The sequence below is a fragment of the Artibeus jamaicensis genome, unplaced genomic scaffold (genome assembly GCF_021234435.1).
Source record: "Artibeus jamaicensis isolate MK-2021 breed Jamaican fruit bat unplaced genomic scaffold, CSHL_Jam_final contig_311, whole genome shotgun sequence".
Classification (NCBI taxonomy): domain Eukaryota; kingdom Metazoa; phylum Chordata; class Mammalia; order Chiroptera; family Phyllostomidae; genus Artibeus; species Artibeus jamaicensis.
In genome coordinates this window covers 1,588,033-1,614,914 of record NW_026521717.1, presented here as the reverse complement: position 1 = coordinate 1,614,914, position 26,882 = coordinate 1,588,033, and the positions used below count along the sequence as shown (strand labels likewise).

General features: G+C 38.1%; 1 protein-coding gene across 9 annotated transcripts in view; it reads left to right on the top strand.

Annotated features, from left to right (window-relative positions):
• ST7 (suppression of tumorigenicity 7) overlaps positions 1 to 26,882 on the top strand; it is a 307,476-nt gene that overhangs the window by 134,227 nt on the left and 146,367 nt on the right. For 8 of the 9 annotated variants that reach the window (XM_053662963.1, XM_053662965.1, XM_053662969.1 and 5 more), the window contains one exon: positions 8,252 to 8,334. The exons of the other annotated variant lie outside the window; for it this stretch is intronic. In XM_053662963.1, the coding sequence (XP_053518938.1) occupies positions 8,252 to 8,334 (83 nt within the window). The remainder of the gene's footprint in view (positions 1 to 8,251; positions 8,335 to 26,882) is intronic. 9 annotated transcript variants of the gene reach the window in all.

Sequence of the window (26,882 nt, the reverse complement as noted above, 5' to 3'; positions counted from 1 at the left end):
ATTAAATGAGAAGATTGTGCCAAGTTAAAATTCAACATCTTCAGAATTCTACATGATAGAGTCCCAGAGGCTACCCAGAAATAACTGACAGCATATTCTTGAATATTCTTTGAGCAATGACCTGATAGGAGTGCTCACCTGGATCAAATGAAGAGCCTTCTGATTTATTAATTTTGTCTCTGGGCTAAAATAAGACATTAGGAAAATTTTATGAATTTATTGTTCACAAAACTAGATTAATCTTTACCTCTTTGTTCCTGAATTTGTTTTGTCCAGCCCCAGCAGGTATGGAGGTTACAATGATGTCCCTGTGCATTTCAGGAAAATCCAGTTGATGTTTCAAAGCACATGCCCCAATTTTTAGGTACTTGGGTGTTTTCAAACATAATTTCTAGTGACCCTGGTAAAACCATGCAAGATAGTCCTTTGTTTTAAAGCAGTCTGAACTGCAGTATGCGGCCCTAATGTAATGGGGAAACCTTAAACTAGGTTATTCGCTCTTTTAGGGTGGCTTCTTGCCTTTCCTCCCTGGGGCAGCACACGCCAGTGATAAGATGACAGTGAACTTATTTTTTAAAGGTCAGAGGTAAAAATAAGTCCAGTATTAGAAACATTCATTCTTGCCCTGGCTTGCGTGGCTCAGTGGATTGAGTGCCAGATTGCAAACCAAAGGGTTGCTGGTTCAATTCTCAGTCAAAACACATGCCTGGGTTGCTGGCCCAGTCCCCAGTAGGGGGAGTATGGGAGGCAACCACACATTGACGTTTCTCTCCCTCTCTTTCTCCCTCCCTTCCCCTCTGCCTAAAAACAAACAAATAAATAAATAAATCTTTAACAAAAATAAAAACATTCATTCTTTAAAGTATCCCTTCTCTAATGAAAGGCTAGTGTTTTCTTTTTGCTGTTTTGTTCCTTAATACTTCATCAGTATCCTCATGTGCACACTGTCATGCCATGAGCCTGCACGTTGAGGGCAGGACGTTTGGTGTTCAGGTCATTGCTCAGACGTCAGCTGTGATGTATGATGAACAATAACATTGACCTTAGTAGGTGTGGAGTTGAAGTGAAAATTAAATTCTGTAATATGTGAAAGTGGTTTTGTTGTAAATAATATAATATGTAAATAGATTGAACTTGCAAGTACTAAGCATTGATATTATGCCCAGAATTGCCAAATGCCAGGTCTTAATTATTTTAGCCAGAATATCCAGTAAGACTATAAAATTAATAGATTCTCAAATGATCACCTTCCACTCTCTAAATGCTTCTGTGCTTGCTTTTCTCTATTTGTGTGTCTATTTCTTTTAATGCCCACCATTATCTCTCCCAACTCTAGTAAGCTTTCTATAACTAGACAGAATAGAGAAGTGTGTTCTACTTATTAGTTACTATTGTTGTACACTCTTAATTAAATAAAACCAAATTAGTGAAATGTATATGTTTATCTCTTTAAAACACTCAAATATTTTTTCACTTATCAATTCTTCATAATTAATGGATCAGTAAATCAGTGATTTTCAGTAGAAAAGCTTTCTCCTCCATTGCTTAATGCTTTGTTTCTGGGGAATTAACAGCAAGGCTACTAATGTACTTTTAATGCAGGTAAACCTTTTTCTCTGTCTTTTAGAGGTATAGATTTCTAATTCTGTGCTCAGTTTGTCCTTAGAAATGTACTGAAAAGCATATGGCACAGATACAAATGTTCATAACTACAAATAATCTGTTTTGGTGACATTTTTGAAATAATGGGAAATATAGAATCATTTATAATGTGGGAAGGGGAATTTTGAGAATTTTAGGCACCTCAGAATCAGACTGGCAGTTTTACTAGCTCTAGGTTTGTAACTAAGGCTGATTTTTTTCTTTCCTTCTTAGAAATCTGCCTCCTTCCATAGACTGTTGAGTGGGAAATAACAAATCAGTATGTTTTTGTTTTTTTATAATGACCAAGGAAAGCCACCTCAACTGTACCTACTTTTGTCTTACAGCTTTAGGTTGGTCTCTTTCTTCCATGACTTTCTCTAGTACCATCCTCTTAATCAAGTCTTTGACTATTGACTGAGCACATTGTGTTAGTCCAGACTCTTGTGATTGCAAATGACAGACCACAAGTCAATTTTATTTTAAGAGGGTTACAGGAAGAGGAGGGTTTATTGAGAGAATGCCCAGTAGCCAGGAAAGATGGAATCAGTGTATTCTTCTACATCTACATGTTTGTAAAGGGTTCATAGTTCAATTAGTGTGACTCCTTAGAAAGATTGTGCTGTTTGCTCAGCACCTCAAAGCCGGCCCCATTCATTTGCTCACATTGCCGTTCCATCCCTCCTCCTGCCTGCTTTTGTCTGGTTAAGGCCTACGTATTCTCCTGGACCTCTTCCCAGACCCCCAGCCTGAGGTGCATCCTTTTTATGTATTTTCACCAAATATGTATACAGGAACTGTATATATATTTATTCAACTTTATGGTAATGTCTTGTTTACTTGTCTGTTTCCCAACTAGACTTAGGCCTTGTGGAAGTGGGAACTGTGTCTGATTCATGTTTCCATTCCTTGTCCATGGTGTCATTCATAAATAGAGAAAGAAAGTTGAATGAGCCTGGGATCTCTATTCATAGTAGAGACTTCGCTTTTTTTGGGCTAAGCTCAGGAGAGATGCCAAGGACATTAAACCTTTTCCCTTAATGACATCACAATCCTGCTTCTAATATCCTTCATTCTAAAACTGGGCTGGATATGATCCCCTTTCACAAACAAAGACATTAAACAAATAGGAATATGTGCACAAAAAGCCCTTTAGGCCATTGTTGTTTTGGTAATAGTCAAAGTTTCATGCAATATCTGTATATGAATGATAAGGACTAAAATATATTTATAAAATAAATATCTAACCTACTTACTTATTTTATTCTTCAATTACAGTTGACATTCAGTATTATTTTAAATTAGTTTTAGGCATACAGCATAGTGGTTCTGTTAGAGGGCAAAATGTAATTCGGCCGCCTGCCACTGTATACAACCATAAAACTGAGACTTGTAGGGAAGGAAAAGTCCTTTATTAACAGTGTGCCCAGTTTGGGGGAACTGGGATCACTGCTGCCGCAAGCCATTCTCTTGTGCAAAACACAAAAACCCCTTTGTTCTTCAAAAGACTGAAGTCCAAATCCATGCCCAGAGACCCCCCTCCATTCTTATCTGCCCTTTTAAAGCCCAAGGCTGCCACACAGATGGGTGTTTGTCTCTCTAGCTCCAGGCACTTTTTCTAGAGTGCACACTTGAGGGCCAGCATCTTCATTGTCCCACCACAGCTTTCTCCCTCTCCTGGGGCCAGATCACTATAGCCAGTCATGCTAGGGGCTCAGTCTAGTAGGCCCTGGCATCCAAGACTGCTTGTGCCTTGGGGCCATTGAATGTTCCCAGCTCATGAGGCCATCACATGTTCCCAGCTCACCCATCTGTGTGTCACTCTGAGGGTGAGAGAATGGAAGCAGATTAGGACCCATGCCATATTGTGCAGGGCTGCAGCCTTCCACCCAAGCCTGCTGCTGGTGAGGTACACGTCCCATGTGAGCCTACTTCAGGCCATGTGAACAGGGCAAGGCAAGAGCTACGAGCAGGGCCTGGCATCCCATGGCCCTGCCACTGATGGAGTGTGCATCCTGTGCATGGCACTCAGCTTCCATCAGCTAGCTTCTGACTGCAAATGAGGGGAAGGAAAAAGGGAAGCACTTACGCGTGCCTTCTGTTGGAAATCTTTTCTGCAAAATTCTGTGCGCTGTGGGAGTGTCAAAATTCCCAGTCCGTTCCAGGCTAATGCCCACCATAAGTGTCATCCTATACTGTAAATCAGCCCTGTTCTGGCCACCATTATCCAGAAGCAGGTGGGAGGGTTTTCCAGCCACACTAGGGCACTGCAACTCTGCCCAGGGCAGGGTTTCCCCTTGTTACATGTGTGTTGTGACCTTTTCCAGGCTCCACAGCCCACATAGGCTCTGTGCAAGTGGTGTCATGAGCTGCGTTAGTTGTTTACTGCTGCCTCGGGAATACTGTATGCAATTGTACCCCAGCTCCAGTTTTAATTCCGGACTGCTTTTGGCACTTTTCACCCATTTCAGGGTTCCCCTACTTCTCCAGCAAGGTAGTCTTTTTCACCAGCTGTTGCTTCAATCTGCTGTCTTGGAGTTTCTGCCAACCCTTCCCTTCTCTGGAGGGACCAGGCTCTCTTGCTGGATTGGGTTTCTCCCCATCTCCCAGTGTTCTGGCCAGACTCCCTTGTTACAGTTAGACAGTTGTATAATTTACAAAGTGATCTCCCTAATAACTCAAGTACCCACATAACACCACATACATACTTATTACAATATTGTTGACTATTTCCTATGCTGTACTTTACATCCCTGTGACTATTTTGTAAGTATCAATTTGTACTTCTAATCTCTTCACCTTTTTCACCCAGTCTCCCAACCCCGTTCCCATCTAGCACAACCATTGGTATGGTCTCTGTATCTATGGGTCTATTTATGTTTTGTTTATTTATTTTATTCTTTAGATTATACATATAAATTAAATCATATGGCATTTGTCTTTCTCTGACTGACATGTTTTACTTAGCATAATATCCTTAAGTCCATTTATGTTGTCTGAACTGGTAAGATTTCATTCCTTTTTATGGCCAAGTAATATTCCATTATATATATATATAATATATATTATATATAATATATATTATATATAATATATATATCACATCTTTTTTCATTTTTTTAATCTATTTGATTGATTATGTTATTACAGTTATCCTACCCCCCCCCCCCCCCCCCGCTTTATTCCCCTCCACCCTATACACACCCTCCCATCCACATTTCCCCCTGTTTAGTTCATGTCCATGGGTCGTCCATATAAGTTCTTTGGCTTCCACATTTCCTATACTATTCTTAACCCCTCCCTGTCTATTTCATACCTACCATTTATGCTACTTATTCCTGTACATTTTCCCCCTTTCTCCTTTTCTCCCTTCCCCACTGATAACCCTCCATGTGGTCTCCATTCCTGTGATTCTGTTCCTGTTCTAGTTTACATAGTTGTTGTTGTTTAAGGTTTGGTTGTTGATAGTTGTGAATTTGTTGTCATTTTACTGTTCATAATTTTTATCTTCTTTTTCTTAGATAAATCCCTTTAACATTTCATGTAATAATGGCTTGGCGATGATGTACTCTTAGTCTTACTTTGTCTGGGAAGCACTTTATCTGCCCTTCCATTCTAAATGATAGCTTTGCTGAATAGAATAATCTTGGATGTAGATCATTCCTTTCATTACTTGGAATACACTTTTCCAGCCCCTTCTTACCTATAAGTTCTCTTTTGAGAAATCAGCTGATTGTCTTATGGGAACTGTCTTCTTTTCCCTTGTTGCTTCTGATTTTCTCCTTATATTTGTTCTTGGGTAATGTAATTATGATGTGTCTTGGTGTGATCCTTCTTGGGTTCAAATTGTTTGGGACTCTCTGAGCTTCCTGGACTTCCTGGAAGTCTGTTTCATTTGCCAGAGATTAGGGAAGTTCTCCTTCATTATGTTTTCAAGTAAGTTTTCAATTTCTTGCTCTCCCTTTTGTCCTTTTGGCAACCCTGTGATTTGGATGTTGGAATGTTTAAAGTTTTCCCAGAAGTTTTAAACCTCTCCTCATATTTTTGAATTCTTGTTTCTTCATTCTGTTCTGGGTGACTGTTTATTTCTTCCTTCTGATCCAAACCATTGATTTGAGTCCCAGTTTTCTTCCCTTCACTGTTGGTTCACTGTATATTTTCCTTTGTGTCACTTTGCATAGCCTTCACTTTTTCTTCAATTTTGCAACCATATTCACCCAATTCTGTGAGCATCCTGATTACCAGTGTTTTGAACTGTGCATCCAGTAGGTGGGGTATCTCTTTGTCGCTTAGGAGCTTTGATCTGTTCTTTCATTTGGGCCATTTTTTTTGTCTTGGTGCAGTTGTTAGTAAGGGGTAGAGCCTTAAATGTTCACCAGGGCAGGGCAAACCACTTTGCTGTGTTGTATGTGGGGGAGGGGTCCAAATGGGAACAATGCTGTTTTTGGACTCTGTGTCAGCTTTCAGTCACTTCCACCACTACCCATAAGCAAATTGGGGCCTTCTGGTGCTAATTTCTGAGTGGATGGTTTTGTGTACATTCTAGGACCCTGTGGGTCTCTCCAATAAACTGTGTTGTCAGACTGGGAGTTTCTCTTACTGCTGTAACCCCCACAGATTTTTTCAGTCAGAGGTTTTGAGGCTTTATTTTTCTGCACTGGAACCCTGACTTGCACAGTCTATCTTACTCCCCAGTTTTTCCTCCTGGTTTATCCACATGCAAATGTGTGACCTCCCATTTAGCCAGCTACCTCCTCACCCTGTCCACCAGCCCCTGCCTTGCCTGCCCCAGTCCTCTAGGTGCTGCCTTGCCTTGTGGTGAGTCCTCTCCATCCAAGCTTCCCGTCTCTGCCTCTCTTACCACTTTCGGATGAATGTTTCATCTTTAACTCCTTGGTTGTTGGACTTCCATACAGTTCAATTTTCTGTCAGTTCTAGTTGTTTTTTGTTTTTAAAAGTGTTGTTATTTTTTTGGTTGTGTGGGGAAGCAGTGTGTCTACCTATGCCTCCATCTTGACTGAAGTCCTGTACCACATTTTCTTTATCCACTTACCATATTGATGGGGACTTCAGTTGCTTCCACATCTTGACTATTATAAATAACACCGCAATGAACATAGGGGTGTATATATCTTTTCAAATTAATGTTTTATTTCTTCCAATATATACCAAGAAGTGGAATTGCTGGGTAATAAGGGAGTTGTATTTTGAAGTTTTTGAGATACCTCCATACTGTTTTCCATAGTGGCTATACCAAAAGTGCACAGGGTTCCTTTTTGTCCACATCCTGGCCAACATGTTTTTTGTTGATTTATTAATGATAGCCATTTAATGGATGTGAGGTACTATCTTAGTGTATGTTGAATTTGCATTTCTCTGACAATCAGTGATGTTGAGCATCTTTTCATATGTTTATTGGTCATCTGTATGTCATCTTTGGAAAAATGTCTATTAAGGTACTTTGCATATTTTGAAGATGGATTTTTTTTGGTGTTGAGATTTATAAGTTCTTTATAAATTTTGGATACTAACCCCTTATCAGATGTATCATTGGCAACAATATTTTTCCATTTAGTAGGTTGCATTTTGGTATGTTGATAGTTTCTTTTGCTGGGCAAAAACTTTTTGTTTGATGTAGTCTCATTTGCTTACTTTTATTTTGTTTCTCTTGCCTGAGGAGATAGATCAGGAAAAAAATATTACTAAGAGAAATGTCAAACTTTTTTTGCCTGTGTTTTCTTCTAGGATTTTAATGGTTTCAACTCTTACACAGAAGTCTTTAATTCATTTTGAATTTAATCTTGGGTATGGTATAAGAAGGTGGTCTAGTTTCACTTTTTTTCACATATCTGTCCAAATTTCCCAACATTATTTGTTGAATGGACTGTCTTTACTCCATTGTTTTTTCCTGCTTTCTTTGTAAGTAAACCTTTCTTAACAGGCGACCAGATCAACAGTATAGTTGATACGGAGAGAGTGCCAGGAACCAGTCAGGAAAATTCCTGGTAAAAATTCCATTAATTTTTAATGGCTTATTTTTCATCTTTTTTTCATTGAATCCAATTATTTTGATGATTTGTTAGTAAGCTGAAAAAAATTACTAATATATGCTTTCTTCTGTCAGTTTGTCCTTCCTTTTTAGGGGTAGTATGATCTTTAATACTGTTGAATATAGTTATTTTCCATTTGTCCTAAAGTTGAAATACTGCTGTTGTTTCATCAAGGATTCTGATGTGTGGGTCCCACAAAACATACAGGGCATCTTCTGTATTTGACTGACAGTTATAACCAGTTTTGATTAGACTTTTCAGTGGTTAGGAATCCATGGAAATCATTCACAAGAATAGTTTGGGTAGGCAAAAAACTAAAAAAGATGCTCATTTATTCTTGTATGTAGCATTTTTCTTTCAGAGTATGTTAATACTTAACACCTAGTATTCTGACCTTGTGAAGTGCTGAACCATTTTAATATAGAGCTTTGCTATGGTTCTAAGAATTTTTATCACCAGAAACAAATGATTCCAACAGGAAGAAAAATAAAAATTGGTTTTATTCGCATACTCATGCATTCCTTGTTCTTTTCCCCCCCTTCTCTTTTTTTTTTCTTCAGTGAGCATGTTTTTGAACACGTTAACACCAAAGTTCTATGTGGCCTTGACAGGCACTTCCTCACTAATATCGGGGCTTATTTTGGTGAGTAATGAAATTCTTTCTATTTAAAAACAGACTTATTATCAATACACATGTGTATTAGTATATGTACAGGGAAAAAATCTAAAAGAATATACACTAGTAGCTTTGTTATTATCTTGCATGTGTGTATATGTTGTGTTGGCACATATAGAAGCCTTTCACTGTTAGGTTACATATTTCTAAAATATTTTTTTTTAAACTTTAGACAAAGCATATATTATTTTTATTAAATTGAAAAACAATAAATAAAATAAAGGAAAATGATTCTGGGTCAAATTCTAATGTCTAAGATACTATAAAATAAATATGACTCAGTTTAAGTAAAAATATTTTTATTACTCCTTTTAGAATAAATTATGGGATATAATTAAGGTCAGCAGAAAATAGCTCAGTTTCTTCAAATTTATTGACTTGGGTATGGCAGTTCTAAGCTTTTCCCCCTGATCTCCTGTTCTGTTAAAATTTGCATTTATTTCCCTATTGTTTCTTTTAAAATATTTATAAATAGGTGAAAAACAATATGATAATCATATCAGTGGCTCTTTTTTACTATGCTTGAAAATAGTTACAGGTTTGATAAATTGTAACACCTGAAGTCATTTTCTATACTTTAAAAGCACCTTAGATAGGACCATCTAAACTCAGTAGAATCATTCTCATATAAATAATGACCTTTAAGGAGAAAGTGGTTTTAGAAAGTTTTTTTTCTCTACACATAACCCTTTGATGATTATTATAGAGGTAGGATAAGAAGGATATTACAGGGATTATGTTAAAAGAATATCTGTAGAGAAACAGAAGTTTTGGGGGGAAATGGCACCAAGATGTAGAGCAAGAACATAAGTGAACCTAGATGAACAGAGGATTTCAGAAGCTTGTGCTTATAAGGTGCAGAGTGAAAAGGTGGAGCAATGTGCAGGGGGGAAACCTACAAATGGATGAGAGTGATGGTGATAGTGTGGGATGCACCTTTTTTGTGGTCAGAGCCTGTTCAGGTTAAGCATGTGGGCTGTTGGACTCAAGGGAAGATGTGTTTAAAATTGATACTGTTGGACCAGGAATGTGAAGAACATCAGCAAGGGGCACTCCAAGATTGTTATGTAAGTGGAAATCCAAATAGAAAGCCCAATGTTGACTGCAGAGACCAAACCAAGGTGAGGGGAAGCATATTAAAGTTCCTTCTTGAAGTGGGTTGAAATGAGGTATATGTATAATTTGTACCATATTGCTGCTTATGTGCAGAACTGCACACCCATTTGTATCTGAAGTCTTTCTTATTCTGTGGGGACATGAGAAAAATAAAGGCCTCACAAGGAATTGTTCATAAAGCTGTAAGCGATTTGCCTATGTTCCTGTTGTTGATTTGTAGCAAAGCCAGATTTAGAACTTATGTCTCTGGTTCCTGCCTTAATATGCTTAATGGACTGAAGAAACTTTAAACTTGGAGAATGCTTTCATGTGCTTGATAAATTATTAATGAGTATATGCTGAAAACATAGCAACCTTTTAGCATATATATTTTTGGAGGGGGAGTGAGGAAGTATTACAAATCTTCATCTAATAATTATCACTTACATATAAAATAATAGTTTAGTTTTTTTCTAAAACATCTTTTAAATCTTTTTTGATTAAACAAATAAAAATGGTGGGCATTTTTATATACAATTTGAATAGCAATTTCATAGTGAAACCAGTAATCCACTCTGACACAGAAAGGTAAGTCTGTGCATTGCTCTCAGGGATGTTCACTTAAGAACATTACCTCCTTAGATGGTGCTTACTGTGTGCCAGGCAGTGATCTAAGCACTTTAAATGCTAACTCATTTACTCTTCCCAACAGTACAATGAGTTAATTGCTAATGTCATTTCCATTTTATTTATGCATAAACATAGTGGTAGAATAGGCAAGTATGGTAATCTGCCTTAGGTCACACAGTTAGTAAATAATGAAGTTGGGCTTTTACCCAGACAGTCATGCTTTTTAATTTTTTTTTATTTATTGGTTTTTTGAGAGGGAGAAAGAGACAGAGAGGGAGAAAGAGAAATAGAAAGGCAGACATCAGTTTGTTGTTCTGCTTATTTATGCATTAACTGGTTGATTCTTGTATGTGTCCTGTCCAGGGATTGAACCCACAACATTGGTATATTGAGATGATGCTGTAACCAACTGAGCCACCCAGCCAGGACCAGTTGTGCTTTTTCACGCATTTCACCACTTTTTGGCCATTTTCCTGGCTTGCTGAATAAATGGCAGGTCTGGATTATATTCTAACAGTATATTGGTATGGAGCATTAGGCTTTAAATTAATTAAAAGAGTATAGGTTATTTCTTTTCACTCTGGTAAGTTAGGCCCCAGGTAGTCATGTTTCCTTCTAACTCAGGGATGGTGAAGTCCCATCAGCTTGTTTTACTTGTTGTCCAAATAAAGGGATTTCCCTAGCTCATGGCCAGTTTTTGCAGATCCAGACTGGTAAGGATCTCTCCCTGGCCTGTGGACTGCAGCTGCTGAAACTTCATCACTGTGGTGCTGTCTTATGGGATTGTTGCATTGCATTATTCTCAGGAAGCAGAGGATATTGCTGACTGATGTGGTACTTTGAGCAAAGGAAAACCTTTAATGTGTGAGGATTTTGAAAGGCCTTTCTCAAAAATGCTTGATCTGTGCTGAGGGCAAAGTAACTACAATGTGGGAGTAGTTCTTGATAGTATTACACTTCTGCTTTAGATTGTTGACACTGGTTTTGTCCAGCCTTTGGGGACTCAACTTTGCTAACCCTCAAAATGGACCTAGGATGGAGGTTTCTGTTCAGCTACAACTCTTTTCTGCCAAGTGCATTTCATGAAGAAGCAGTATTGAGGTAAAGGAAGAGGTACATAGAAAAATAGCTGCTTAGCAGTTTGTTTCCTTGCACCAGAGAGATGATTATCTAACTACTCTCCCTTGAGCAATGTTAGGAGAGCCATGCTATGAGCATTCAAAGAATAGTGCTGCCCTTGGGGAAATTGCTTGTTTGAGGATCTCAGGACTCCTATGCTGGAGGCTGAAATTATCATGTGATGTGATGATGTCTTAGGAGAAGAGAGGTAAAAAGAAACAAAAAACCCTGGTATTCTCTTGTGAAGAAAGTCAATTAAATGAACAAATATTAATAGAAATAAAATGGGTTTGCCAAATTCTGCTCTCCTTCACACTGATGTGTTTAAAAATAAATGAGGACTAATCAGTATGTATTTTACTGGATGTCACAGCTAGTTCTTAATATCCCAAGTTAAAAACCTGCAATGAGTTATACCACCTACCTCTCTCTCTTCCCTTTTGGTTCCTGTGCCTAGGTACCCATCCAGCCAGCTCACTCCCTTAACTTCAAGTTGCCTCTGCTGGCTTGGTACAAGCCTTTTCACCTCAGTCCCATTCTAGCCAAACGAAGTGCACCTGTTGTCACAGCCCAAATCTACCAATTTTGTCCTTTTTAAAAAAATTTATTGATTATGCCATTAGAGTTGTTCTATTCTCCCCTTCATTCCCCTCCACCCTGCATACCCCTCCCCCACCATTCTCCCCCCTTTAGTTTATGACCACATATCTCAAATTTTTAGATTCTATATTTCCCATACTATTCTTGCCTTCCCCCCTATCTATTTTCTACCTACCATCTATGCTACTTATTTTCTGTACCTTCTCCTCCCTTCTTCTCCCACTCCCCTGTTGCTAACTCTCCATGTGATCTTCATTTCTATGGTTCTGCTCCTGATCTAGCTGTCCTCTTAGTTTGCTTTTGTTTTAGGTGTGGTTCTTAATAACTGCGAGCTGGATGTCCTTTCACTGTTCATCTTTTTAACTCCTTTTTCTTAGATAAGTCCCTTTAACATTTCATATAATAAGGGCTTGGTGATGATGAACTCCTTGAATTTGATCTTATCTGAGAAGCACTTTTATCTGTCCTTCCATTCTAAATGAAAGCTTTGCTGGATAGAGCAATCTTGGTTGTAGATCCTTGGATTTCATGACTTGGAATACTTCTTTCCAGCCCCTTCTTGCCTACAAGGTCTCTTTTGAGAGATCATCTGACAGTCTGATGGGAAGTCCTTTGTAGGTGATTGTCTCCTTATCTCTTGCTGCTTCTAGGATTCTCTCCTTCATTTTAATCTTGGCTAATGTAATGATGATGTGCCTTGGTGTGTTCCTTCTTGGGTCCAACTTATTTGGGACTCTCTGAACTTCCTCAAAACACTGGTGATCTGGATGCTCACAGAACTGGTTGATTTTAGTCACAAATTAGAGGAACATATGAAGGCTAAACTAATTGAAATGAAGGGAAATGCATAGGAAACCAATAGTAATGGAAAGGAAACTGGGACTCAAATCAAGGGAGTGGACCAGAAGGAAGAAAAAAATGACCAAACAGAAAAATATGAAGAAACAAGAATTTAAAAAAATGAGGAGAGGAACTTCCAGGACATCTTTAAATGCTCCAACATCCGCATTATAGGGGTACCAGAAGGGGAAGAGGAACAGTCACGAGTGGAAAGCTTATTTGAACAAATAATAAAGGAAATTTCCCCAATCTGGCAAAGGCACTAGACTTCCAGAAAATCCAATTTTGTCTTTTATTTCCTTTAGCTAGGACATATCTGTCTGCTTGAAGTAGCTTCTGTGGGCATTGTTTATGTCAATGGAGAAAATTTCTGGGATTTGGTTTTGCTTTTGAGAGTGGTCAGGTGGATATGTGGAGAAAATGCTGCCCACACTTTTCTCAAAATGTTGGTGGAATAGAGAAAATGCTGTTATACTGTATTGACATTCATGCCTAGATCCCTGTATCCTCACAAACATATATATAGGCAAGCTCCTATTACTACATATTAGAGATATTAAATGGAGAGATAGAAAGTAGGCATCTACAGCATAATTTTTAAAAGTGGGAATCAAGAACAAAAAATGCAGAAATTTAGAATATTAGATAAAAGAATTCATTAGTTCATGGATTAGATGTGAAAAAATTATGTTTGGGGGGAAAATAGTAGTAGACATAACAGATCAGGTAGGAAATTTGTTGTAACAAAGGTCCATTTGTTTATGTCAGGATGGGCGGAGTAGGACAAAATGGCAGCTGAACTACAACCTGGAAAAGACGGCTGACATCAAACCAAAGATCCGAAAGGGCGGGCTTTGCCAAAGCAGATATCCGAATAGCAACCTGAGCCCGAGGAAAGCCACCAATGATATACTGCCACTTTGTTCAAAGGGGACTAATCCCCAGCTCCCATGGAGAGCCAACAAAAATAAAACCCCTCCATATTCCCTGCTTGGGGGCGACTTCCTGGGCCCCACTCTGCGGACCGGGGAACCTTGCCTGGGTGCGCAAACCCCAATAAAGCTTTTTATTGCCTGACTTTGTGGCTGATTGGCATTTTTTCTTGGCGGAGCCTAAGAAACACCTTTCAGTTTGAGTTTCCCACTCTATTCCAGGTACTGTCTTAAGCACTTTGCATTTACTATTTTGTTTAATTCTCATTGAAATTCTAGGTGGTAGATATAACCAGTATCTTTGTGCTGCTGAGCAGAAACCTACACACAGTATAAATAATTTGGCCAAGGTTACGTAGCAGATACACAGTGAAATTTGAATCCAGACCTGTTTGATCATGACCTTTATCCCCTCTTGTTCAAAAGTAAGGGAGTAGGACTGGGAAATTGTTATGGCTCCTTTTGAATTTTCTTCACTTATCTGAATAACTTGACCTGTAATTCAGGTAGCACTTTGATAGGCATATGGATCACCCAAGTGATTCTGTTCTAAAAGTGAAAAAAGACTCAGGGAAACTTGACTGGAAGGGCTCTTGGAGTGTGGGAAGTACCATATAAATAAATACCAGGTGGTGTCCATTATGAAGCAGCTTGTATCTTGGCTCTAGAATAAAGAATGAGAGGGATGCTGTGGATGGCTGGGGAGCCTGCAGGCAGTGTAAGGAAACTAAGGCCTTATCAGATAACAGCTGCTTGGGGTCCCTATGAAAATTAATAATCTTCTGCAGGAGACTAAGTACCACAGAATAGACAGATGCCTGTCAGAGTCTGACTGTGGACATGAGTGGATCAGATTAATGATTAGATTTGGTGAAGGAGATGAAAATGCTAATGGCAGAATAAGGGACAAAACCATTCTTTTAGCTTTTTTAGTTTATGTTTGAGAAAAAGTTGAGAAGCTTGAAAATTATATAGTTGAAGGGCTGGACGTGGGAACTATCAAAAGCCATGCAACTGAAACCAGGAAAGACCTAAGGACTAGGTATCCAGAAAGTTCATGACTTGCCCAGAATATCTTGCTGCGTAAGGGTGGAGTGAGGCATAGGATTTTAATTTCCACTGCTTTGCCACAGGATCATTCTGCCTCTCATGAAGGTGTTGACTAGGAAGGTGGATAGCCCCAGTGCCTAGCAGTTGATGTTTTCATGTTAACAGATTTAACAGAAATAGGTCAGGTAGACAAAAAGAGGGGCAGGGTAGAAAAGAAAGAAATGAAAGAGGGAGGGAGACTTTAGCCTTTTCTGGAAGAGACACTTTTTTCCTATTTTTCCCAATTGGCTATGGATTAGATCAAATTTGGCCAGTCTAGAACATAGATGAACACTTATCACAATTTACTTTTTTTTTGTTTCATCATTTATTGTTTTGTTCTCTTTATAATGGAAGTTTCACAAAGGCTAGGACAATATCTGTGTTTTTGTATATGACTATATAATAAGTAAACACTTAGGAATATTTGTTGATTGTACAGAGGTCCAGTGAATAAAGGAATTAATCAACTGCATCAAAATTATCTGGGGAGTTTACTAGTGTTTGTTTATTTTCACATGTAAATTTTCTTTTACTAATAGTTTATCTTTTTGTATTTTTTGCATTACTATTTATCCCCCTTATATCCTCTTCCATACCTACCCATTTGTTCCCCCTGGCAGCAATCACTGCAGTGTTATCCATGTCCATGAGTTCTTTTTTTTTTTTTTTTTGCTTGATCCCTGCCCCCCCCAACCCTGACTAAGAGCTGTCATCCTGCTCTCTATCTATGATTCTGTCTTTATTTTGCTTGTAAGTTCAGTTTCTTCATTAGATTCCACTATGAGTAAAATCATATGGTATTTGTCTTTCTCTGATTGACTTATTTCACCTAGCATAATGTTCCCCAGGTCCATCCATGTTGTTGCAAAGGGTAAGATTTTTTTCTTTTTTTATTGCCAAGTAGTATTTCATTGTGTAAATACAGCATAGTTCTTTAATGAGTTCTCATCCATAGTTCTCATCTATTGATGAATGGATGGCTGCTTTCATATCTCGGAGATTGTAAATAACACTGCAGTGAACGTAGAGGTACATATGTTCTTTTGAATTAGTGTTTTTAGGTTTCTTTGGATAAATTCCAAAAAGTAGAATCACTGGGTCATAAGACAGTTCCACTTTTAATTTTTTGAGGTAAACTCCATACTGCTTTCCACAGTGGCTGCACCAATCTGCATTCCCAACCAACAGTGCAAAAGGGTTTCCCTTTCTCCACAGTCTGGCCAGCACTTGTTTGTTGATTTATGGATGGTACCATTCTGACAGGTATAAGGTGATAGGTCATTGTGCTTTTAATTTGCATTTCTGACAATTAGTAATGTTGAGCACCTTTTCATATGTCTATTGGCCATCTGAATGTCCTCCTTAGAGAAGTGTCTATTCATGTTCTTTGCCTATTTTGTAATTGGGTTAGGGGTTTTGGATTTTTTTGTCTTTTTTGGTGTTGAGTTTGATAAGTTCTTTATAAAATTTGAATATTAACCCCTAATTAGATATATTGGTGAATATGTTCTTCCATTCACCATTGTTTGCCTTTCTATTTTGTCGATGGTTTTCTTTGCTGTGCAAAACCTTTTTAGTTTGATATAGTCTCATTTGTTTATTTTTTTCTTTTGTTTCCCTAGCCTGAGGAGATATGTCAGAAAAAACATTGCTATAAGTAATGCCTGAGATTTTACTGTGTATGTTTTCTTCTAGGATTTTTATGGTTTTGAGTCTAACATTTAAGTCTTTAATCCATTTTGAATGTATTCTTGTGCATGACATAAGAAGGTGATCTAGTTTCATTTTTCTGCAAATATCTGTCCAATTTTTCCCAACAAGTTTATTGAATAAACTATATTTAGCCCTTGTATGTGTTTGCCTCCTGTGTCAAATATTAATCGACTATAAATGCTCTCTATTCTGTTCCAGTGATCTATGTGTCATTTTTATGCCAGTACCAGGCTCTTTCTATTACAGTACCTTAGAGTATAGCTTGAATTTAGGTAGTGCAATTCCTTCAACTTTGTTTTTATTTCTCAAGATCACTATTGCTATTTGGGACCTTATGTAGTTACATGTAAATTTTGGAAATCTTTGTTCTAGTTCTGTAAAATATATCATTGGTATATTGATAGAAATTGCACTGAATCTATAGATTGCTTTGAGTAGTATGGACATTTTAATGATGTTAATTCTTCCTATCCACAAACATGGTATATGCCTCCACTTACATGTATCCTCTTCAGTTTCTCTTTTCAGTGTTTTATAATTTTCTGAGTACAGTTCTTTTACATCTTGGTTAGGTTTATTCCTAGGTATTTTATTCTTTTTGAAGAAAATTTGCATGGGATTGTATTCTTAATTTCCCTTTCTGATAGTTTATTATTGGCATAGAAAAATGCAGTTGATTTCTGGATATTAAATTTATATCCTGCTACTTTGCTGAATTCATTTATCAGTTATAGCAGTTTCCTGGTGTAATCTTTAAGACTTTCTATGTACAGTATCATGTCATCTGCAAATAATGACAGTATTACTTCTTCTTTTCTAGTTAGGATGCCTTTTATTTCTTCTTTTTGTCTGATTGCTATGGGTAGGACTTCCAGTACTATGTTGAATAAGAGATGAAGGTGGACATCCCTGTCCTGTTCCTGATATTAAGGGGGAACATTTGTAGTTTTTGCCCATTAAGTATGATGCTGGCAGTGGGTTTGTCATATATGGCCTTTGTTACATTTAGGTATGTTCCCTATATTAACATTTTGCTGAGAGTTTTTTTAATCATAAATGAGTGCTGGATTTTATTAAATACTTTTTCTGCATCTATTGACATGATCTTAAGGGTTTTATCCTTTGTTTTCTAATGTGGTGCATCACATTTATTGATTTGTGAGTATTGTACCAACCTTGCATCCCCAGAGTAAATCCCACTTGGTCATGGTGTATGATCCTCCTGATGCACTGCTGTATTGAGTTTGCTAATATACTGTTGAGGATATTTGCATCCACATTCATCAGGGATATTGGCCTGTAATTTTCTTTTTTTCTAGTCTGTTTTTCTGGTTTTGGAATTATCATGATGCTGGTCTCATAAAATGAGCTTGGGAGTCTTCCCTCCTCTAGAATTTTTTGGAATAGTTTGAGAAGGAGAGGTGTAAGTTCTTTTCAGAATTTGGGAAAATATACCTGTGAAGCCATCCAGTACAGGGCTTTTGTTTGTTGGTAGTTTTTGATTACTGCTTTAATTTTATTGGTTGTAATATTCAGACTTTTGTTTAGATTCTCTGATTCTTCCTGATTTAGTTTTGGAAGATTGTATGTTTCCAGGAATGTATCCATTTTGTTCAGGTTGTCCAATTTGTTGGCATATAGTTGTTCATAAAATTTTCTTGCAGTCCTTTGTATTTCTTTGGTGTCAGTTTTTTCTAATCTTTTTTTATCTCTGACTTTATTTGGATCCTCTCTCTTTTTTTCTTGATGAGTCTGGATAAAGGTTTGTCAACCTTGTTTTTTTTTTAAAGGGTCAGCTCTTGGATTCATTGATCTTTTGTCTTGTTTTTATTTTTAGACTTGATTTCATTGATTTCTGCTCTTATCTTTATTATTTCCTTCCTTCTATTCACTCTGGCCTTTGTTTGTTGGTCTTTTTCAAATTCCTGTAAGTGTCAAGTTAGATTGTTTATTTGAGCTTTTTCTTTTTTCTTGAGGTAGGCCTGAATTTCCGTCCTAGGACTGCTTGGGTCCCTTAATATCCATCAAGATTTGGATTACATATTTAGGTGTTCCTATGTGGGGTGCATAAATGTTTATATACTAGGGTTATGTCCTCTTTTTAAATTGTTCCCATTATCATTATGTAGTATCCTTCTTTGCCTTGGTTTTCAAACCTATTTTGTCAGATATAATTATTGCTACCCCAGATTTTTTTCCCTTTCTATTTGCATGAAATATTTTTCCATCCCTTTACTTTTAGTCTGTGTGTATCTTTCATTCTAAGGTGGGTCTTTTGAAGATAGTGTATATGTGGGTCTTGTTTTCTTATCCATTCAGTTACTCTATGTTTTTGATAGTATCATTTAAGCCATTTACATTTAAAGTGATTATTGATATATGTATTTATTATAATTTCTTTTTTAAAACTATTTTCCATTGTTCTTCCTTCTCCTCCTCCTTCTTCTCCCCCTCTTCCCTGTTGCAATGCTGGTGTGGTGATAACAAACTCCTTTACTTTTTTCTGGTCTGGAAAGCTCTTTATTTCTCCTTCAGTTTTAAATGATAGCCTTCCTGGGTAAAGCAGCCTTGGTAGTAGGTCCTTACTTTTCATCACCTTGAACATTTCATGCCAGTCCCTTCTGGCTTGAAATATTTCTGTTGAGAAATCAGATGACATTCTTATGGGAGCTCCCTTGTGGGTAATGACTGCTTTTCTCTTGCAGCTTTTAAGATTCTCTACTTGTTTTCAAGCTTTGCCATTTTAATTGTGATGTGACTTTGAGTGGGCCTCTTTGGATCAGTCTCATTTGGTACACTCTGCACTTCCTGGATTTGTGTGTCTTTTTTGCTTTACCAGATTAAGGAAGTGTTTGGTTATTATTTCTTTTTTTAGACAATTTCTAAAAACATATATTTTATTGATTATGCTATTATAGTTGTCCCATTTCCCCCCCTTTATTCCCCTCCACCCTGCACACCCCCTCCCACCCGCTTTAGTTTATGTCCATGGGTCATACATATAAGTTCTTTGGCTTCTCCATTTCCTATACTATTCTTGACCCCCCCCCCCCTGTATATTTTCTACCTACCATTTATGCAACTTATTCTCTGTACCTTTTTCCTCTCTTGCCATCTCCTACTCCCCCACTGATTATCCTCCATGTGATCTCCATTTCTGTGATTCTGTTCCTATTCTAGTTGTTTCATAGTTTGTTTTTGTTTTCTAGGTTCAGTTCCTGATAGTTGTTTGTTGTCATTTTACTGTTCATAGTTTTTTATCTCCTATTTTTTAGATAAGTCACTTTAACATTTCATATATTAAGGGCGTGGTGATAATGAACTCCTTTAACTTGACTTTATCTGAGAAGCACTTTATCTGCCCTTCCATTCTAAATGATAGCTTTGCTGGACAGAGCAATCTTGGATGTAGGTCCTTGTCTTTCATGACTTGGAGTACTTCTTTCCAGCCCCTTCTTGCCTGCAAGGTCTCTTTTGAGAAATCAGCTGACAGTCTAATGGAAACTCCCTTGTAGATAAGTGTCTTCTTTTCTTTTGCTGCTTTTAAGATTCTCTCCTTCTCTATCATCTTGAGTAATGTAATTATGATGTGTCTTGGTGTGTGCTTCCTTGGGTCCAACTTCTTTGGGACTCTCTGAGATTCCTGGACTTCTTGGAAGTCTATTTCCTTTGCCAGATTGGGGAAGTTCTTCTTTATTATGTTTTCAATTTCTTGGTTTTCCTCTTGTGCTTCTGGCACCCCTATGATTCGGATGTTGGAACATTTAAAGATGTTCTGCAGATTCCTAAGCCTCTGCTCATTTTTTGAAATCTTGTTTCTTCATTCTATTCTTGCTGAATGTTTCTTTCTTCTTTCTGCTCCAAACCCTTGATCTGAGTCCTGGTTTCCTTCCTGTCACTACTGGTTTCCTATAGATTTTTCTTTATTTCACATAATGCAACTTTCATTGCTGCCTGGGTCTTTTTTATGCTATTAAAGTACCCAGTGAGTTCCTAGAGCATCCTGATAACTAGTGTTTTGAATTGTGCATCTGATAAGTTGGCTATCTCTTAGTTGCTTACTTATGTTTTTTCTGAAGCATTGACCTGTTCTTCCATTTTGGCCAATTTTTCTTTTTTGTTTCCACTCACCTTTTACATAGTAAGAGGTGGAGCCTTAAGTGTTCACCAGGGTGGGGCAACCCATGTGGCTGCGTTGTGGTTCTGCACGTGGGGGAGGGGTCTGAGAGGGAACAATGTCACTTGCTCCACTCTCTGATGGTTTTCAGTTACGTCCCCCACTACCCACAAGCAAATTGGGCCCTTCTGGTGCTGATTCCCATGTGGGTGGGTTTTGTGTATGTTCTTGGACCCTCTGGGTCTCCCCAACAAACTCTTCTGTGAGGCTTGGAGTTTCTCCTGCTGCCACCTCAAGCCCCACCGGTGTTTTCAGTCAGAGGTTTGAGGCTTTATTTCTCAGTGCTGGAGCCCTGGGTTGTGCAGTCTGTCTCGCACCCCAGTTGTTTCTCCCAGTTTATCTGCACATGAATGTGGGACAACCCAGTCCACAAGCCACTGCCTCATTTGGTCTGCCAGCTGCTGCCTTGCCTGTCCTCCAGCTGCCACATTGCTGTGAGTCCTTTCCACTTGGTTGCCCATCCCCGCCCCTCCTACAGGTCTGGATGAATGTTTCTTCTTTTTCTTCTTTAACTCCTTGGTTGTTGGACTTTATACAGTTTGATTTTTCCATCAGTTCTGGTTGTCTTTTGTTTTTAAATTTTTGTTGTTGTCCCTTTTTTGGTTGTGGGAGGAGGCACAGTGTGTCTACCTATGCCTCCATCTTGGCTGAAAGTCTGGTCATTATTTCTTCAAAAAGTTCTTGATCCCTTCTTCTCTCTTCCTCTCCTTCTGGTAGTTCCATGATGCAGATGTTGTTACGCTTCACATTGTCCCTGAGGTCCTTTAAACTATCCTCATTTAAATTTTTTTTCTTTTTGCTGTTCTACTCAGGTGTTTTATTCAACTTTGTCTTTCAAATCGCTGATTTAATCCTCTGCTTCAATCAAAGCTACTGTGTATTTCTTCCAGTGTATTATTTATTTCAGATACTGCATTCTTCATTTATGAATGATTCTTTTTTATGGATTCTATGTCTTTTTTTATGCTGTTGAGAACCCTTAAAATTATAACTGTAAACTTGGTATCTGATATGTTGCTTGGCTCTATTTCATTTAGCTCTTCTTTTGGAGAATTCCCTTCCTCTTTCATTTGGGACCTGTTGCTCTGTCTTCACATTTAGGCTGCCTCTTTGCATTTGTTTCTGTGTATTAGGTAGATTTACAAAGACTTTTGTACAGTTCTATGTCAGATGCTGCCTGTGACTGGCCCTGGGCAACTGTTTGGAACTATCAGTGATCCACAGCTTGTGGTTTCTTCTGCTGGGCCTGGGTGTGTGCAAAAAGAACCAAGATATGCACCATGCCTGGCTTTTGCCAGCACTGTCACTGGGGGAGGTCTGGGGAGCTTATTTAACATGATGGATTCTGAGCACCACTGCAGACCACAAATATAAGCTGACAGGATTTGGGACACATGGCACAGTCTGGCTTCTCCCAATTATTTGTGGTCTACATAATTTCATTCCAGGAGAGTGGTCTTTCTATCTTAGCCACAGTTGGTGATGCTACAAAGGAAAATTTCATCCTGTGGGTATACAGGCACTAAGTTGGGATGGATCACTGCTGTTAACCTAGAAGAGAACCTCAGTTCTTTGTCTTCTCTCTCTTTTTTAAAGGCAATAGGTGCCTGGGAAAGAGGGTGGAAGAGCATGAATACCTGATCTTCACACAGCTGCCTTAACTTTTTAGGGAAATAGGTGACTGAAGAGGTATCTGTGGAGATCAAAGAAGCAGGAGATCAAGACTCCCTCTTTAACTCTTCAGTATTCCTAACAAAAGAGACAGAGTCCAAGACTAAAAAAAAAGTTTGTTATGAGGGATTAGGAGGGATTTTGAGAATGTAGGTGAGTATGGCAAAAGGAATATACTTGAAAATTCTAACAAGATGCTAAAAAGTTTAAGGATCTTACTATTTATGAATCATAGCAACTGCCTTATTTGATCTCATTTAAGCCCAGAATATTCCCTCTTGCCAAAACACCATTTGCTACCAGATATATTTCTGAATATTTAGAGCAGTTGTCAATTTGGCTGTTTTTCCATAGGAGTAGACTGCTACAAAGTTTCCTATTTCCTCTTTAATATCCACTGTCACTGTGTCTACCTCATTGTGTTGTCATCATTTACTTTAATCTTCAGGAAGCACTTAGCCAATTAAAGACTGTGACATCTTTTATTTCCCATTGATTTAATGGAATTGCTGTGAAATTACTAAGGTGCTGCTATGTGGGAATCTTGGAGTATTTTTTTAAATGTGATATAGGGAATAGAGAAGTCCCCTGATTCATGGAGACAAGGCTTATACATAGAACACATAATTCAAGAAGAGGAGAGCTTATTGATTAGGAAGTATATATGCATCTTTAGGAAAGATTTAGCTTTTAGGTGTGGAACACAGATGGAAAAGCCTTGCCTATTATCCCTTTGTCAGATTCTTGCTCTTTCCCTATGGTTGAAGATGAGACAAATTTGCACCTTAGGCCAGCTGCCAACCTGTATCTCCACCTCCAATCCCCAATCCCAGTAATCCTTAGTTATCCTCTCTTCTTCTGTCAATAGTAATGGAGGCAGTCACAAGGCATTGTTAACTGAAACTTTGACAAGTGGGTGTTTGTTTTAAATATGATCTGGGTCCTGGGTTTTGCTTATGGCTCTTCTGTACTCCAAGGTATAGATCCAAACCACTTTTCCCAAAACCACTTCTTACATACTCACATTCCCAATTCCATTTCTACATCCCTTACTCAGAGGATAAACCTTATTTGAAATCTACTGAGATTAGTGCCACTTTTTATCCTTTCGTTGACTTCTTAATGTAAAAAAGCTCATATCACACCCTACTTTCCAAGAAAGAATGTATTCCTCTATTCACTTATTTTTCCCCATTTTTTCTGGCTGAAAGCAAAAAGTGGTAGGTTACTTTTCAAGGCAGGGTATGTTTCATGGGCTTTTGGCATCTTGTCTCTTGGTTATTTGTACTTTTGCATCTTCAGTTTCTCTCTTTCCACTAGCTTCTTTCCTGTTCCACAAATCTATATAGGCTCCTTTTTTATAACGAACAAAATGAACATAACCTTTTCATTGGTCCTAATGTTTTTTTAAATTCTATCCCATTAAATCACCAGGCCAGTCCTCATCATCCATCCGTGCATCCATCCATCCCTTCTTCCATTGATCCACCCATCTATCCAACATTAAATGAGTGCTTACTCTGACCTTATTTTACGTATTAGATAACTGAGCCACAGAGAATTAAAAGAACCAACCAAAATCATACAACTCAGCTATCATGAACTGTATTAGAATTTTTACCTTTCAGCTAGATGGTAGGGCCACTGTTGGCTTCCTAAATGTTAAATCCAATTGATGCTTTTTAGTTTTCATCCTGTTTGATCTGTATAATTCTTGGGGTAGAACATGAGTAGGAAAAAATAATAGAAAGATTACATTTTTAAGACTATGAATTGAGTAAATTCATGTTTTAATTATATTATTTTCAGGTTAAAAATTGTTTTGGCCCTGGCCAGGTGGCTCAGTTGGTTGGAGTGTCTTCCTGTACTCACTCCAAAAGGTTGCAGATTCAATTTCTGGTCAAGGCATGTACTTAGGTTGTGGGTTTGATCCCTGGTCAGCGTGTATATGGGAGGCCCATGATTTTTGTTTCTCATATTGATGTCTCTCTCTCTCCCTCCCTTCCTTCCTCCCTCCCTCCCCTTTCCTCTCTCTCTGAAATGAATAGACATATCCTCTGGTGATGATTAGAAAAAATCTGTTTTGTTCTACTATGGCAAGCCCAGTTAGCTATTAGCATGTCCAAAAACTAATTTTAAAATCTAAATTTGTTTATGAGAGCTTTGTAGTTTACATTTTTGGTTATGCACCATGGAGAAAAATTCAGAGTGACAACAAATATGTGCATATTAGGTAACACCATCTGCCCATTTGGATCAGTGCAGCTCTTCCAAAATACTGTGATATGCTGGCCCAAAGCCTGTCATGTTTAAGATAAGGGGCAGATTGTCATGCTAAGACCCCAAATTAGAAGACTTGGTTTGAGATGGCTTCAAGTCCTTTCTTTCTTCCTTTCAGTGGTTATTTATTCACTATATATTGGAGCCCCTCTTCTAGGGTGTTGGGGGCACTAGTATAAACAAAAACAGTGATGGGTAAGCAGCCATCTTTTGCTATGACAAGACAGTCCTGAAAAGGCTGCGAAAATAACCCAGTCTTTACTGAGGTCCATTATTCCTACTTTAGAAATACTCTGTGGAAGTTTTGTCTCCTATTACAGGGTAAATATCCTGTTAATATGAGTCATTTACATCTTAGAATGAATTATCTGGTCTCATTTGATAGGCTACTTCTGGATTGATTTTGACAGCTAAGAAACCTCAGAGGACACATCCAAGTGAAGATTTGAAAAAAGAAATGATAGGCTATATCTATCTGTGTTTGTTTAAATGATCAAGAGAGTTATAAAAAGATACCTTATTATAGGGTCCTGGTAAGAATAGTGGCACAGATCTGGGGCTTTAGACTAAACAACTACTTGATTAATTATGTGACTTTGGTCAGGGCACTGTACCTTCATGTATAGAACTTATTCCTTATCTCTTAATGGAGACTGCACATGGTTCTTTAAAGTCCCTTTTAATACTGAACATTCTGAGATTCTGCTGGAGTAACTGAAAAATCTGAATTGTCACAAGTTGTTTTCTTGTGATGGGTACAGACCATGCTAGGAGCAACTTGTGGGAGGCATTGTGGGTCTGTGGCATGGACTAATAGTGGCAGGGGCTACATCTGTGGTCTGCAACTCATGCCAGCTGTGCAGTATTTAGTGTTGTGGGACTAAATGAATGGACTAAGGCCTGGCAGGTGCCCAAACAGCAGAATATAGGAAGTAGAGCAAGGAAAGCTCCCCCCCACAGGTGACTGAGAGCTACCTGAAGTTCTGTGATCAATGTTCTCAGTCCTTTGGAGTCTTTATTCTCTTCTAAAGGCAAAACCATGAATCTCTTCAGGGTTTTTTTTAGGTTGTTAATACTGAATGGTGAGCAATACCCTTTTCCACATTGAATTCCAGGGTGTTCAGCCAACAACAGTAGCAAGACAAGACGCTGTGCTACCCCAACTTGTAGACTAGCAAAAAAGAGGTATGTTATAGCAGTATGTGATGTATGCTGCTTATGAGAGGTGCATCATCACTGCAAGCAGTGACATCATTGCTGTTACTTTTGAGAACCATCTATGCAGAAAGCACTGAACTAGGTCTTTTATATGGGAATTGAGACAATGGCTGTGAAAATGGAGGACCCTTAATAATAAATGTTTTTTTTTCTTCTTCTCATCCGAGGACATGCTTATTGATTTTAGAGAGGAGAGAAGGGAGGGAGAGAGAAAGGCAGAAAAACATCAATGTGAGAAAGAAACATTCATTTGTTGCTTCTTGTACACACCCTGACAGAGAACTGGACCCACAACATAGGCATGTACCCTGACTGGGAACTGAACCTGCAAACTTGGTTTATGGGGCAGAGCTTCACCCAACTGAGCCACACTGGGCAGGGAAATATATGTATTTTTAATAGTAAATATAACTTATGATAAATAATAAATATGATGTCCACTTTAGAGTTCAGGAAACTGATGTTCAGTTAGATTAACTCATCTAAGGTAACAACTTCTTTTCTGGATCCATGGTTTGTAAATTTACTGTTCTTAAACTTTCTTCACTCTTTAAGCAAAACCTCTTATTCCTAACATTTCAACTGTTATAGACTAGTCCTGTTTTTTTTTTAATTCCATATCATATTTTTCCATCTACCCAGTGAAATTACTTGAACTTGAAGTCTTAACATATGGAAATTCATATGGTCAGAAGGAATAGTTCTTTAGAATTAAATCAAGTTGTCCTGTTAAAGGTTTGGAAACATTTGGTCTAATTGACATTTTCTTTTGGTCATTCATAAATATTCTTTCTGTCCTTTTAAAATAAATATTTGGTAGAGCAAAAGAGAGATCAATATTTTAAAAATATATATTTTATTGATTTTTCTATTACAGTTGTCTTTTTTTCCTCCCCTTTATCCACCTCTGCCCTGTACCCCTCCTTCCACCATCATTCCTCCACCTTAGTTCATGTCCATGGGTCATATATATAAGTTCTTTGGCTACTCCATTTTCCATACTATGCTTAATCTCCCCCTGTCTATTTTGTACCTGCCATTTATGCTTCTTATTCTGTAACTTTTCCCCCATTCTCCCCCCTCCACTTCCCTGCTGATAACCCTCCATGTGATCTCTGTTTCTGTGAATCTGTTCCTATTCTAGTTAT